Below are 16,133 nucleotides of genomic sequence, written 5' to 3' on the forward strand. Positions count from 1 at the left end.
TGGCTATTTAAGATGTGAGATGTATGGCCACTAAAGTAAAAGCTCTTATGTAAAATTTGTATTTCTAATATTATAATTTGGTAAGAGGCATTATCTTCTTCCCCGAGTTCATTGCTCTTTATCTCTTAAAGCTGTGTGTCACAATGCAGAGAGGATCTCCTTCAGTGAAAAAGATGGCAGTGAATTGGTTCCTAGGCTGACAGAGCCTTGGGGCAGAGATGTTTTAAACTGGTCTACTAGCTCTGACTAAATCCTTTACCGATGGTAGTCAAGGTTTCAAAATATATGGTAGATATCATCTACAACTATCTTGAACATAAGATGATATATTGTAACCATCTTATTCCATAACTGTGCTTTTAAAGATGTCTCAAACTGACCACAGTTTATCTAGACGTTATAGTCCTTTGGCGAATCATTGACTCCAGCCGATCTCATCGTAGTTTTCCTCTTTACCCTATCCACCTTTCCTTTCCTAAGCTCTGGAAATTGCAGCACTGGAATTCAGAATTTTCTATGCTTAAGATAAAATAGCCCATCAGTGATTGCTGTTACCCTTGTCCCATTCACTCCACTACTTCCTACCTACCCTTGTACACTGACTGCAGTGGAGCGTCTGTATCCTGATTACACTTGTGGAGAGGCAGTGTGTAGGACTGGGAGGTAGCATGCTTGCACAAAGTCATGATGCTAACTAAATATTTTGAGGCAAAAGGTTCTTAGGTATATGTAGGCACTGAGATGAGAATTACCATCTTTGTTTAGTAGTTCCCACTCCAGCATCCTTTCACTTCAGCTCTATTGAAATAAAGCCTCATTCTCCCAATATGGGATGGACTATACTTTTACAAATGAATTTATCTTGTGAGCTCACCCTTATCTAGTTTGTCTGAAAGCCACTAAATGTTTTGTGCATTCATTTAATCTTTAAAGTAAGTGAAACATAGAAGCCATGATAGCATGCTGACCACTTTCATTCACTGCTGCTTTTTTTCAGTCACCACATCAGATTTTCCTCTATAGAATAGTAAAGACGTAGGTTTTGGAAAACTGCAATATACTTTATGTTGCTTCTTTCAAAAACAAAATTACTGAATACATTCAAGTTAATGAAAAAGTTTATTCAATATAACATAATGTTACAAATTTAGAAAAATATCTTCTGAAATAACATGAAATGGTTTTCTGATAAAAATAAAAGGCACTCTATGCTGCTCTCTAATATTGCTTTTTTTTTTTTCTTTTTTGTACATTTAAAACTTTTGAATAGGTGTTACAGTCACATAGGTTTAAAAATAAACAATATATGTGTTAGCCCATGGAATGCTTTATTCCTTATGCAGCTATAGACTGTTCCTATGTTTGGATATGTCTTAAGTTTTCAATTGGTCCCATATTATATTGATGGAAATTTGATTGTTTCCCATTTTGAGGTATTAAAAACAATGCGGTAGTTAAAAAAAAAAAACAAAAAAACCTTGGGCCTGTGTTTAATTTCCAGATGTGATATTGCTGGGTCAAGGGTATGTGCATTTTCAGTTTTGAAAGTTTTTGTCAAGTGCTCCTTCATATATGGTTGTATCTGTTTAATTTTTCATCACCAATGTACGAAGCTTCCTTTCTCCCCACAGTCTTACTAGCAGTATTAACAAATGTTTGGATTTTTGCCAATTTGATAAGTGTAAAATATATCTCAGTATGACTTCAATTTGTATTTCTCTTATTTTACTGAAGTTGGATATCTTTTCATATACTTAAGAAACATTTGTATTTCCTTTTGTGAGAATTGTATGCTTACATCTTTTGCCATTTTTTGATGGGTTGTTATATCCACTTTTAAGAAGTTAGGAAAGTTAGGCCTTGCTCTGTGATAGGAGTTGCACATGTTTTTCTCAATTTTGCCTTAGCCTTTTGACTTATGATGGTGCTTTTTTTTTTTGTTTGTTTGGCCCTACAGAAGTTGTTGGTTTTTTATTAGTTAAATTTATCAGTCTCTGCTTTTCGTTTGTAGCTTCTAGATTTTGAGTCATGGAAAGGCCTTCTTCATTGTAGGATCATAAAGGAAATCTCCTACACTTCTTTGTAATACTTTACTAGTTTCATTTTTTTTACGTTTATATCTTTTATCTGTTTGGGGATTTATCCTGGTGTGTCATGTAAAGTATGGACCCAACTTTATTTTATTATTTCTTTAAGCTGTGTACCTTGTTGCCCCCAGGCCAATTAATGAATAGTCCTAATATTTCTTCTTAAAATGGTTTTTAAGGTCCAAAAAGTTGGCAGCTCTTGCAGAAGCCTTAAAGGAAGTCTCCCTGACAAAGGCCCAGCTGGGATTAGAACTGGAAGAACTGGAAGCAGCGGCACTTCTTGTCCAGGAGGAAGAAACTGCATTAAAAGCAGCCCATTCCATTTCCAGGCAGCAGACACCTTCAACCAGTTCTGAGGCAAGTGATTTGGAGGAATCAGACAGCCCCACATCATCTGAGATTGAAGACTCAGATTCAGAACAAGAAGAGCTCAAAGATAGCGAATCCAAGACAGTAAATTCCTTGCAAGGTCCCTTTATAGAGAAAAGCAGTGTCCTGCTTGTCAATGATGGTGGGGTGTGCAGAAAGTCGGCCATCCTGAGGTCTGATGTTAGTCAGGGAAAGCCACTTGTCTCTTCCTTAGCTCTTGAAGGATCTAGGCCTCTGATAGAGGAGCTTGGAGAACAACTGAAGACTATAGTTCAGATTTCCGAACCTGAGGGCTCTGCTGCTGGAAGTCACGGCAGTATACAGGATAGAGACAACTGACATACCCCAAATGATTGACTCTGGTTTTATTCATTGAGAATTATCTTCCGATTTGGTTTTATTTACTGAGTGAGGATTCATCATTTTTACTTTGTACTTGTTCTTAGTGTGTATGGCATTGCTTTTCAGTGAAGTAATGTCTGTTTCCTTGTTGCAACTTTAAAAATAGAGTTGTAAAGTATTTTTACCAAAGTGTAATTAACATTTTAAGATGAAAACAGTAGTTCTGCCAGAATCTCTAGAATGCAGAGCTTATTAATATTTTTAATAGCTTGACCAAGATATACATGACTTATAATAAACTGCTCATATTTAAAGTATGATGTAATAAGAATTGATGTGGATATATGCACCAAAGTAAATCATCACTACAATCAAGATACTGTACTTACTGTCATCTCCAACTGCCCTCATGGCCTTTGTTACCCCTCTCCCACTGTGCATCCCCACATGCCACCTACCCCCATTCTCCAGGCAAGCATTGATTTGCTCTTTGTTATTGTACATTAGTTTGCATTTCCTGGAACTTAGTATTGAATCATGTAATATGTACTCTTTTTTATCAGGCTTATTTCACTCAGTAAATTATTTTGAGATTCATCGATGTAGCATATATCAGGAGGGTTTGTTTTTTTTTTAATTTTTTGCCCACATACCTGAGTAATATTTCGGTGTGTAGATTTATCCATTCACCTACTGATAGACATGTAGGTTGTTTCCATCTTTTAGCTGTTACAAATAAAGCTATTATGAATATTTGTGTGCAAACTTTTGTGTGGACATATGCTTTTATTTCTTTTAGGTAAATATCTAGGAGTGGAATGATTGAGCTGTTGTGGTAGGTATATGTTTAACAGTTTAAAAACACTGCCAAACTGTTTTTCCAAAGTGGCTATATTATTTTACATTCCCACCAGTATGAGAGTTCTAGTTTTTTAACTTTTTTTTTAGCCAAGGCGACCCTTGGTTGACCTCACAGATTGCAAGGACCCTGTAGCTTACAATCCCTTATTTTTTATTTTTTATGCCTACAGCACCTGGTCTTCCTAGGTGGTCTCTCATCTAAGTACTAATCAGGCCCGACCCTGCTTAGCTTCCGAGATCAGATGGGATTGGGCTTGTTCAGGGTGGTATGTAGTTCTTTAACATTCTTAGCATCACTGGGTATGCTCAGTTTTTAAAATTTTTACCATTTTAATAGGTGTGAAGTGGTTTTAATTTGCATTTTTATGACTTACAGTGCTGAACATCTTTTCATATGCATATTTGTCATCCACATACCTTTGGTCAAGTGTATGTTCAAATCTCTTCCCATTTTTTAAAAAGCTGAGCTGTTTGTTTTCTTATTTTTGAGTTTTGAGAATTCTTTGTAAATTCTGGATACAAGTTCTCAGTATGAGTGATCTTTACATGTCTTGTAATCTTTGAGTGGATGCCAGACATTTTGAATTTTATCTTGTTAGGTACTAGATAGTATTCTTATGTTCTTTAGCTTTGTTTTGGGATGCTGGTAAGTAACTTGGAAATAGTTTGATCTTTGTGTGTCTTGCTTTTTAAGTTATTAGGCAGGGCTGGAAGAGTGCTCAGTCTAAAATGAACTGTTTTACAGTATAAGGAAAGATTTTCCCATGCCCCATGAATTATGAGTTTTCCAGTCTGGCTGATGGAAATAGGTGTCTGTTTGAGTGCTGAGCTCTGTTCCCTCTAATCCTTTCCAATGGTTGTTTTCCTAGCCTCATTGATATGCTCTCATTAGTAGGTGCTCTCTTGAATACTAGAGGGAGACCCTGTCCAGATATCTGGGGTTCTCTGCAGCTCTCTCCTCTCGGGTACTCTGTTCTACAAACTCTTGCTGCCTTGGTCTTCCCAAGCCCTCAACTCTGTCTGCTGAACTCTGGAGTTCACTGGGTTCTGCCTGGGTCGTCTCTCTCTGTGCAGCCTGGACAGTCTTTCAAGGTAGTAGGTGAGGTGATCATATGGCTCACCATGTTTGTTTTCCATTCCACAGGATCACTTTCTTTTTTTTAAATTTATTTTATTTTTCAAATGCAGTTGAAATACGATATTGTATTACTTTCAAGTGTACAAAGTGTCCTTTGTTACAGCCTTTGTTTTAAAGTCTATTTTGTCTGATATAGGTATTGCTACCCCAGCTTTTTTTAAAATTTCCAATTGCATGAAGTATCTTTTTCCATCTCTTTATTCAGTCTGTGTGTGTCTTTTGGTCTGAAGTGGGTCTCTAATAGGCAGCATATTTATGGGTCTTGTTTTCTTATTTATTTAGCCACCCTAGGTCTTTTGATTGGAGCATTTAATCCATTTACATTTCAAGTAATTGTTGCTAGATATGTGATAATTGCTATTTTATTCATATTTTTCGTGTTTTTTTCCTTCTTCTTAACCCATTTCCCATTTGCCCCGAAAATACTCACCAGTGGCACTTACAGCTGCAGCATTTACCCCAAGATAACTTACGAATTATAGTCCTAACCTTACCCCAAAGTTTGCCATGAAATATCTCGCTTTTATTATTATTTTCACATCACTCTAGTGTATCAATAGTTTTTGAAAACAAATGACATCATTCTATTTATAGCATTCTGTTTTTAGTAGTGGTATTTCCATTTACAAAATATAGTAATTCTCGATCACTGAAAATGTCAAGTTCTAGAATATATAGCATTCCTATGCGTAATGTTAACATTGTTCTCAGTTGTTAGCCGAAGATTCATTTGATGAATCTGATTTATATATACATTTCTGCTATATTAGGATTAGAGACAAGTTCGTTTTAGAAATAACTTCAAGAACAGTTTTTGTATTTTATTTTCACATTGAAAACCAGTCAGATTTGCCTCTGCCTCAGAGTGTATTTATGTAAAATTAAATTAACGCTGACAGCGAGCTGCACTTTTTTTCCTAAATGGGAAATGGGTTAAAGAAGTCCTTTTAACATTTCTTGTAGTACTGGTTTGGTGGTTACAAACACCTTCAGCTTTTTCTTTTCTGAGAAGCTCTTTATCTGTTCTTCCATTCTACATGATAGTCTCTCTGGGTAGAGTAATCTTGGGTGTAGGTCCTTGTTTTTCACTACTTCGAATATTTTGTGGCAGTCTCTTCTGGCCTGCAAAGTTTTGTTGAGAAATCAGCTGACAGTCTTATGGGAGCTTCCTTGTAGGTAACTAGATATTTTTCTCTTGCTGCTTTTAAGATTCTCGCTTTGCCTTTAACCTTTAGCATTTTAATGATGATGTGTCTTGGTGTGGTCCTCTTTGGGTTCATCTTGTTTGGGGCTCTCTATGCTTCCTGGGATTTTATGTCTTTTTCCTTCACCGGTTAGGTAAGTTTTCCATCATTATTTCCTCAAATAGGTTTTTCAGTTCCTTGCTCACTCATTCGCTCTCTGTCTGTCTCTCTCTCTTCTCCTTTGGGTTACCCCTATTATGCAAAAGTTGGAATGCTTGATATTGTCTTAGAGGCTCCTTAAACTATCTTCATTTTTTTTTTTTTACTTCTTTTTTTCTTGTTGCTGTTCTGATTGGGTGTTTTCCACTACCTCGTCTTCCAAATTGCAGACTCAGCCCTCTGCTTCATCTAATCTACTGTTGATTCCCTCTAATATATTCTTCATTTCAGTTATTTACTTATTCATTTCTAACTGCATCTTTTTTATCTTCGTTTTTATGTTTTCTCTTTAAGTTTTCACTGAATTCATCTATTCTTCTCTTAAGTTCATTGAGCATCCTTATAACCAGTGTTTTGAACTCTGCATCTGGTAGACTTTTTGTCTCCATTTTGTTTAGTTTTTTTTTTCTGGAGTTTCGTTCTGTTCTTTCATTTGGGACATATTTCTTTGTCTTTCCATTTTGGCTGCCTCCCTGTGTTTGTTTCTATGTATTAGGTAGGGCTGCTTTCTCTCCAAGTCTTGATACGGTCTCCCTGGTCATCTGAGCTGGGTGTTTTGGGTATGTTCCTTGTGGGGGTTTTCTGTGCCCTCTTGTTGTAGTTGAGCATTGATTACTGTTGTCACATCAATGGAAGGGATTGACCCTCAGGCTGATTGGTTGTGAGTAATGGTCTTGACTACAGCAGAGGCACTGTTTTGGAGAGGCTGAGCTGACGAAGCAGAATTAGCTTTAGCAGGGCTCAGGTGTCTGCCAGGTCTGCCCTTTGGGTGTGTCGTTTATAGAGGTTCTTGGGTGGTGCTTTGGTGTGGTCCGAAGCTGGCCACTGGGTGTGTCGGTTCTGGGGCCTCTTAGGAGGGGCTCTGTTGAAAGAGAAGTTTAGCTGTTGCCTGTGCCTGGCTTGGGGCTACCTGGTATGAGCTACAAAGTAATCTGCAGATGGATGCCACTTGTGCTGGGCTTGGAGGTTCCTGGGAGGAGCTAAGCTGTGAACAGAAGCTAACTGCCACTAGTGCCAAGTTTGGGGCCACTTAGCAAAGGGTACGATTCTCGCTGAGTCCAGATGCTGCTTGTTTGTGGTTTGTGAACCTTCGAGAGATTTTAGGAAAGTCCCCAACAGGAGTGGAGATAAACCATTCGTGTGGAAAACTCACTGGAAGCCTGTTATTTGGGTGGGGCTGGGTCTCAGGAAATCACAGGGTGGGGCAAACAGTATTAGCCAGGTTGAAGACTCAGACTTGGTGCCCACCTGTGCCTGCATGCTGTGTGTTGGGAGGGCTCAACAAATGCACAATGGCAGCTACCTAGACAGAGCTGCCCTTCCAGCCCTCACTCTGAAGCCTAACAATTCACTTCATCCCTATATGTCCCTCGTGCCTTTTGAGCTGCTGCCTCTGCACTGGAGCTCAGAGGGAGTAAGTTCATGTGCTGGCCCTTGAAGAGGACACCTTGGACTCCAGCAGCCCTGTCTCACCTGTATGGAATCCCCACTGATTTTCACAGCCAGATGTAAGAATTCCTCTTCTCTTCACTGACACCCTGGGCTAGGGAACCTGGTGTGGGGCTGAGACCTCTTCCTTGCTCCTCAGGAGAGACCTGAGCAGCTGAGATATCCCTTCTGAGTTTTAACTGCCACACTGTGGGTGTGTGGTCTGCTTGTTCCATGTCTCTGCCACACCTATCAGTCTTGATGTGGCTTCTTCCATACATCCTTAGTTATAGAACTGATGTTCAGTTAGTCTTCAGGCGATTCTCAATGATGGTTATTCTATAGCGTAGTTGTAATTTTTATGTGGTCATAGGAGGAGGTGAGCACAACCAACATCACTGTCTTTCATTGCCTGATGTCCAATGTCTTGAAAACCATTGTTTCATGTGTTGTTTCTGTTTTTCTGTTTCGGTTATGTCAGGTAGGAGAATAAATCTAGTCCCTATTTCTCCATCTTGATTGGAGGTAAGTGTCTGTTAATATTTTAAATGTGAATTTTCTTACTTGAATGTCAGTTTCTAGGGAGTGTGATTTGTGTTGTGTCCTGTTACCACTGAATCACCAGTGCCCATATTCTCAGCACTCTATAAATATTTGTTGAATAAATGAACCAATGAAATAAACTAATTTGCTTTGAGGAGGAAATGAAGTAAAATCTGATACGTATTAATTTCAGTAGTATTTTTATTTTAAGAAAGGGCGTGATTTCTTTTACTTTAGGTTTATATAGGTGAGAGTATTTGTATTTTCAATATAAATTCCTGCTTGTATTAACAGGATATTTGGGGTGACCTTGCCATTTGACATGCATGGTAACTCTGAGCACTGTAACAGCTTTTTCAGAATCTGTTCAAGACTTTTCTCAGGCTCTATGGAGAGCTTCAAAATTTCTTTGACCATTGACAATGCATTTCTCCTCAGTAGCACATCACCTGAAGCTAGTTTGAAAACACATTATTCGTTACTCCCTTCATTTACTTCTACTAACATCAAGTTGAGCAAGTCCATTCTCGTCTAAAAAGTTAAAGCCATGGTAGTTCTTCTTTCCATCAACTTTTGTCCTTACTTAGGAATCTACACAGAATGTACTTCAGTAAGACTTGTCTAGGATGGAAAACTTGTTATTCCCTTCCTCAGAGAATAAGCAAACATGATCCTTCCCGGACATACTCAAAGTAAAGGAGCTAATTAAAGAACTCTTCATGAATATTAAAGACGACTTGAGTGAGTGCCTTAATTTTAGACTCCCATGTCTGCGGCATTTCTTTTACCCTCTCTTTGTTCACAGATGGTTAAAGCTTTGTTATATGACATTACTCTTTGCTTAAAATGGGTTAAGAACTCTAAAGCACATCTATAACCCAAAACCAGTCCAAAGGTGCTGCCTTTTATTTTTTTAAACTAGACAACCTGCCAGTTAACTCTAGTTTAAAAACCATATGAATGGTTTCAAATTGACCATATGAATTAACCAAAAACTCTGGGTGATGGGAGAAAAAAATAAGTTAGGGACAGAACACAGAGGAGACCTCAGTGACTGCCTAGCTGCAGCTCAGTGGAAAGAACCAAGGCTTTGAGGTTGATGAAATGAAGAGCTGAGTTCCAGAATCACAGCTCGGGTATGACCAGCCCACAGGGGGTATGCCAACCTCCAGTCTCTCCCTTCATCTTGAAAATGGGACTATAATTTTTTTCTTATTTATCTTATAGGGTGATGAGGCTGTATGTTCAAAATACTTTATAAACTGGAAAGTATTAAACCAACATAAGGGTTTATTATTATTGTCTGACTTCCCATAGCTAAACAGGGCTCTGTTCAATTGCTTGACAGCAGGGCACTGGGGGAGCTGGCGCTGTGGAAGTGAGTCAGCCCTGTTAATCGCTTCAGAGACATGCTAGTTGTAAAAGTCTACACAGTTCAGCAGGTTAGATAGAAATATTAATTATATCAGTAAGTCACAGCACTGCCTCATCTTCTGGGTTTGCATTATCATTGACCAATTTTTCTATTTTCTGTCTCTCCTCTCCCATTAACCTTGAAGAATAATGTGGGGCCTTGCTGTGGGCATGATCAGTTTTAGGTGCAAGTAACTGTGTTGATATCTTTCATTGGCACAGGATTAATTTACAATGAGACAGAGCTGCTCCCTACCACATTCTAAATTGGTTGAACAGCTGGGGGGCAGTTTTCATATCTGCTAGTGAAAAATCCACTTTGGTTCTATGGATCAAATTCTATTACCAAGAGTTGGAGGAACGAGAGAGAGGGTCAAGTTTTCTTAGTCGTAAAACTTTAAAAATTATTTTAAATCAGAGGGGCTCCTGGATTTCTATTTTGTTATAAAGAGACTTTTATTATATATCGTGCAACTAGAATTGTCCCATATAGTCAATGGTGACAAAGCAGACACCTCTAAAATAGAAATGAGTTAAAAACAATACGGGAAGAAAATTCTAGGCAACTCTAGAGTTGCCTCTCTATTAAAAATATACCAGATCTTCAGAATATTTTAATTATAAAATCTTTAAAGATTCAGAAATCTCCTTATATAAAATAATCTGTCATTGTGTGTTAATTGATATTAAACTTCATAAACACAAATCTCTGTGACCGACTGGTCAGTCATCTCCATTAAAGCAAATCAAAGATTTCAAGTGTTTTCTTAACATCATACCATCTAAATTCCCTGATGGAATTTTTGTTTGTGATCTTCCCCCTTTCCTGCCCATTTTCTGAGTGTATTATATATATTATCAATCCATATCAAATGAAGGTAGCATTGATTTGACTTGATGTAAAGCAGCAAGTGATAAATACAGCTGGAAATTGATTCTTGCCTCATCGTTGACTGGGGCACAGGCATCCATAGTTGACACACTCTTGTCTCAAGGCTGGAGAAAACAAACATATACACATGTCAAACAGATAAATGACTTGCTGTTTTGAGCTCTCTGCGGAGGCCATTTGTTTCCTAGGTAAAGAAGATTGCTCTTTAAAATCATGAAAAGAAGCTGGAGGAAAAGGAAGAATGTAGAATTGGATGCCTAAGCGCCTGGAAAAAGCAAACAAAAGATTTCTCTCCAGAAAGAATTTTGCTATGTGGATATTCTCTCCTTTCAACTCAAACATGCTGGAAGCAGTGATTTTGCCACACACGCCTCAGTCCTAGTTGGGACCATGTGCTGAAGGCTCTTTCTCTGGTATTTTAAGTGTTCACAGTGGTATGCTGTTCTCTTTTAAGCTATTTCTAGGGAGACATTCCCCAACTGCTCTTGTTGAAGTGAGTATTAAGAGGAAGCAGCAGCAGAAATGGCTGAGTGACTTGAGAACCCCACTTACAGTCATCTGGCCTCAAGTTCCAGAAGTTTGACACCAGCCCAGAAACCCCCTGAAAACAGTAGTCCCATTGCAACCCAGTGCTTCTGGTGGAGATTTGCCCATAGTACATAGCTAAATAATTACTGTATTTATGTTTCCCGTACATGTTTTATGTTTTCCCACCTCAGCATGTTTGCATATTTATTTATTCTCTTTTTGTTAATTTACACAGCTTTACATTTCACCCGTCGTCAAGGCTACATCCAAATGCTATCTCCTCCAGATCACCCTTCATTTTTTTCTTGGCTAGAAATAGTTTCCCTCCTCAGAACTCCCACTGAATTAGGGACAGGTCCTGCTGGAAAAGCCTCGACTCCAAGGAAAGCCAAAGGGATTAGAGCGAGGAAGAGAGAGTCCTACCAGTTTGTTCCCTGGAGCAGTGGGTTCTAGAGTTCTGTATTCAGACTTCTGTAAAATTAGAATAAATAAATAAAAAATAAATAAATAATAAATAAATAAATAAATAAATAAATAAATAAAATAACAATAACAAAAACAAGGGGTACAGAGGGCTGCTAACAGGGTTGCCAATGTTTATTTTTGCACATCTATACAGCCAATATTCTACTGAAACCATTCTTTCATAAAAGCATGTTAACATAAAAAGCAAAAGGACATTTCAGAATAAAAGTCAGTCCTCTAAATTGAAAATATTTAGCTTCAAGGAAAATACTTAAGAACAAGTTACCTTTTTGATGTCTTTATTTCCAGCCTTTCTGTATGTGTGCATGTATACAAATACATACCCACACTTAAAAAAAAATTATAATCATGCAGTACATAAATATCTCCTTTTCTCTCTTCACATGAAGTCATGAATGTTTCCCCATGTCACTGAACAGTTTCCCAAAATAATACTTTTCATAGCTGCATTGATACAGGCTTATTTCAGTGGTAGAAATTACTCTCAAATGTAAACTGGATCCATCAGAATTTTCCTGTTGTGTGGTGTATTTGCCAAGCATGGATGCCTAGATTCTCTAGGTGCTTCCTTGGCAGCTCTTTCCCAGTTGTAGTACAGCAGCAGCTTGGTGTTTTGTTTTTTATTAAAATTATTAGGGTGACATTGCTTAATAAAATCAAATAGGTTTCAAGTGTACAATTCAATAACATCTGGTGTGTTTTAAAGACAGTATACCTTTGAATTAGAGATGAGATCAGATTTTAATAACAGCTATCACTTGACTTATTGCATCGTGCCAAACTCTGTGCTAGGCCTGTTTCATCTTAAGCATGTTAAGCAAGGCCTGTCTGTACTTTGATCCTTCTATAGACCCCACCAATGCAGGAGGCTTTGGATGTGTTTAAACCATGTGACTCTGCTCTTAGCCAATTTGATCAGGGTTGAACTTGACCCAAGGACAGGCTAGGGTGTGTGTTGGGAGGCGGGAGGGCGGTGATCTGTTGACCTGGAAAGCTTTATTAAACCAGGGGTTTCTCAAATCTGGCAGCACACTTGGACCATCTGAGAAACTAAAGAAATACTGATACTCAGCCTCCTCTGTAGACAATGGAATCAGGATCTCGGCAGGGCGTCTAAATAGGCAAGAGCTGGGATAATTCATTGGTGCTCTCAGGAATTCGAATCGTGCAGTGCTCAATTCGATCACAGGGTCACCCCCTTGGCAGCAAGTGTTGAGGGTGAGAGATACATTGAGAAAAGTCACATTGTATTATCACTTGCTGCTTTACATCAAGGAGAAGAAATGAGTTAGAAGGACCTCTGTAGTGGAAAAAATATATAAAAGAGAGGGTAAAGACACCAATGGTCATGGATAAGAGAGTAGGCTGGGCACAGAGGGATGCAGACACTTGGAGTTAAGTCACATTACCCTCTGAGGTAAAGATTCAAACATTTCTGTCCTAAGGTCCCAAGAGCAGCCTTAGATCCCTACCCCAAACTTTCATCAATCCCAATCCCATTAGGCTTGATCGTGTGCCTATGCTTATTTTCATAGTTCAGAGGACATCTGTTTCCCTTATTTGCTGTTCAAATCGGAGGCCTGCTTCAAAACAGTAAAAAGGGTTTATTAGTTCAAAAACTGAGAAGTCCAGTGGATTTCAAGAGAGGCTTTACCCAGCTGTTGAACAATGTGACCTAAGCCCTGTTTCTCGTGGTTTCTCCGCTCTAGTAGCTTCAGGTGATGACTTCATCCCAATTTGAACACCTCTCAGTAGCTCCTGAAGTTACCTACTTTCTTGTTAACATCCATCAGAAAAAGGACAATCTGCGTTCCAGCATCCCCACAGCAAATCAAAATTGAATCAGTTTAGGTAAACTCTGAACCATTCACAGTTGGCTAGTGAAGCAGAATGTAATGGCTGGCTTTATCTCAAGTCATGTGGCCACCCCTGGAGCTGGGGGTGGGAGTATGCTACTCAGCTCTCCCTACAAGAGAAATCCTGCCGAGGAGTGTGGTGAGCTGTCAGCTTCTGGCTGCCACACCTTCCTTTCGTGAGCCACAGTGTTCATTCTGCTCACTGGACACTCTCCCCAGGCTGCTCCCAGTCACTGACTGGCATAGCCAGGTGCTAGAGCTGGGACATTCCTGCCCCACATGGGATTCCTCACAGGCAGTCTTTGCAAGGACTCTATTGCCCTTGAAGACTCTCAGGCTGCACAGACTGGCTGTGTGGCGCTCTCCTACCCAATCTCCCTTCTCTCCCTTCCTCTTTGTGGCTGTACTTCTTATGGCCTGAGGCCCTCCTCTCCTGTTTATCCTTCATGGAGGATAAACTCCATCTTGGTTTCTGCTTCTCAAAGGACCCACCTGACCCACCCTGTTATCTGAGCTATCCTGAATGAGCCTCTGATTTTCACAAAGGAGCTCAAATATACTTTGCCCCATAGTTGTCTGTGAGGCAAAAACTACTCCCTACACAGAAGAGGAGACCAAGGTTCCAGACTGAGTAACTGCCTTTACGTCACCCATGCAGCAAGGGTCAGCCCTGGATTCCAAACCTGATCCTCCTCTCTCTGCAGCATGTGCTCTTTACCAGCATTAGGTGTTGTCCCTTGTAGAGTCTAGCGAGGTGATCTGAGTCACTCAAGGTCATCTGGCTTGGGGAGGAGAGGGTAAATCCCAGCATGTGTCTACTACGGTGGGCTTTCCTTAAATAATTCACATCTGGGGGATGCCAGGGCAGGGACAGGGGCTGTCAGTGGATGGGCTGAAACCCTCACTGTCCCCATAGCCATGTTGCGCATGCACACTTGACAGGTGACATGTCAACATGAGGGACATCCATTACACATATATCATCCTGGGACGGTGTTTAAGAAAAAGTCAGATGTTGCTTAAGAGAGGCAGGAAAGCCCAAGCGTGGCAGCGGGCAGGCGGCCGCCACCCAGGATGCAATCGCATGGCCCTGCTCCCTCTGGGCTGGGGTGGGTGTGAGGGCCCCAGTTTCAGCCAGCCGCAGATCAGTGAGGATATCTGTTCTCCTTATGCGAACCCACCCCCTCTAATCTGCCGCATTGTCCATTGACGTGTCTAATTATGTGTCTTACAACCACAGAACCCTCCCCGAGTGGTGGAGCCCTCCTGGCAGAACGAGGAGGATGATTGCTCCATCTGTTATTCCAGCGCTGATAGGAGGAAGGCCAGCGAGCGCGGGTGGGGTGGGGTGGGCGGCTGCCTCCCGCAGGTGCCTGGAGAAAGGGGATCCCAGTGGCAGGTGCTGATGCCAAACTCACTGCAGCTGAGTATATGTTTAATTACAGTCGACTGAGGGGGCTGTTTTATTTAAGGTTCAGATGGAGTTCTGAGCCAGCTCAAGAAGGTAGCAGGCTGTAAGCTGCCTGAGAGAGGAGACACCTACGTCTTTAATGGGGGCGGGGAGGCATAGGAATCTCCTGATTGGTAAGATAATCACCTGAAAAATGAGTTGGCTTTATTAGTGAGAGCACCCATTCCCACCCCACCTTCCACAATGACTAAATTATTTGGCATAAAGCAGGTCCCTAAATCACAAGCATATCTCATTGTCCTCCCAGTAACACTATTTCTATATCTGGCTCAAGGGGGCCATGGAAGTGTCACCTAGAGAGGAGAGCATAGAGAAGACGATCAAAATTAGGCTCTCCTTGGAACCAAATGCCAATATCAGCTTTACAGTTGGCAAAATATTTTCTACTTTGCCTTGCTTTCAACAGGGGCAGGCAGAGGTGGGCTTGTTTTAAAGTGCGAGAGAGAGAGAGAGAGGAAGAGAAAGAAAACCTAGTATCCACAATAAGTGAAAAGCAATGGAATATTTACTGTAGTCTCTGGTGACTTTAATCGTAAGGCACAACAAATATTGTAAAATCTTCTCCGTTTCTCTCTAATTCTCTCACTCTTGCTCCCTACTGCTCTTTTATCATAGCTACTGCCTCCTTAAATGATTTAAAATAATTTGTGGAAATTTGTTTTCTCCCCATTGTATAAGTACCTACATAATAGCTTTGTTTTTGTTTCTTGGTCTGTAAAGCCTGAACTATTTTACTCTTTGCCCTTTACAGAAAGAGAGTGCTGAGCCCTGGCTTAGGAGAAGTGCGATATGGATACCTACCTATCTAGTAGCATTCTGGGTGTTGGCTGGGACTTCTGAGGTTTTCCATGCTCTCTTGGGGGAGGCTCTGAGGGAAGCTGGGATGAGAGGGTTGAGGCTCCTGCATGCCAGTCTGGGAAGGCAATCTATGGGAGGGGACAGGGACTGCTTTTGAAGCTAATTGCTTGGCAATTGTCATAGGGCCCAGCCAGGGGCACACTTGTTTCTCCAGTATGGGAAGTGATTGATATCTATCTATCTGATTGTCCCTGGGACTAGTATTGGTGGAATTCTGCTTCAGGATCCTTTACAGAAGCTCTAGCCCTTTTGCGATCCTGCAATAACAAAAGATAGAGACTAGCCCAACGTGCAGTAACCTGGGAGATTTCATATTCCAGAGATGGGTAACATGACAGGCCAAGCCTTTCTCACTGGCTCAAAGTAAGAAGTAAATAGCTCACTGGAAATGCCTTCCCAGAGCATATAACATATATGACATATAACATATATCACCAAATAACATGATCTACTTTTGG

The 16,133-nt window shown here is 40.2% G+C and overlaps 1 protein-coding gene and 1 pseudogene across 1 annotated transcript in view; one reads left to right on the forward strand and one right to left on the reverse strand.

The window, feature by feature from the left end:
* The window catches only part of SHQ1 (SHQ1, H/ACA ribonucleoprotein assembly factor), a 113,118-nt gene extending 109,555 nt beyond the window's left edge, over nt 1-3,563 (forward strand). Inside the window, exon 11 of the mRNA XM_039851773.1 lies at nt 2,267-3,563. Coding sequence (XP_039707707.1) covers nt 2,267-2,795 — 529 coding nt within the window. The 3' untranslated portion in view covers nt 2,796-3,563. The remainder of the gene's footprint in view (nt 1-2,266) is intronic.
* Nucleotides 3,564-3,820: 257 nt separating this feature from the next.
* Nucleotides 3,821-3,935, reverse strand: LOC120593850 (uncharacterized; annotated as a pseudogene).
* Nucleotides 3,936-16,133: the final 12,198 nt, after the last annotated feature.

This window comes from Pteropus medius, unplaced genomic scaffold, assembly GCF_902729225.1.
Source record: "Pteropus medius unplaced genomic scaffold, Ma_sr-lr_union100, whole genome shotgun sequence".
NCBI lineage: Eukaryota > Metazoa > Chordata > Mammalia > Chiroptera > Pteropodidae > Pteropus > Pteropus medius.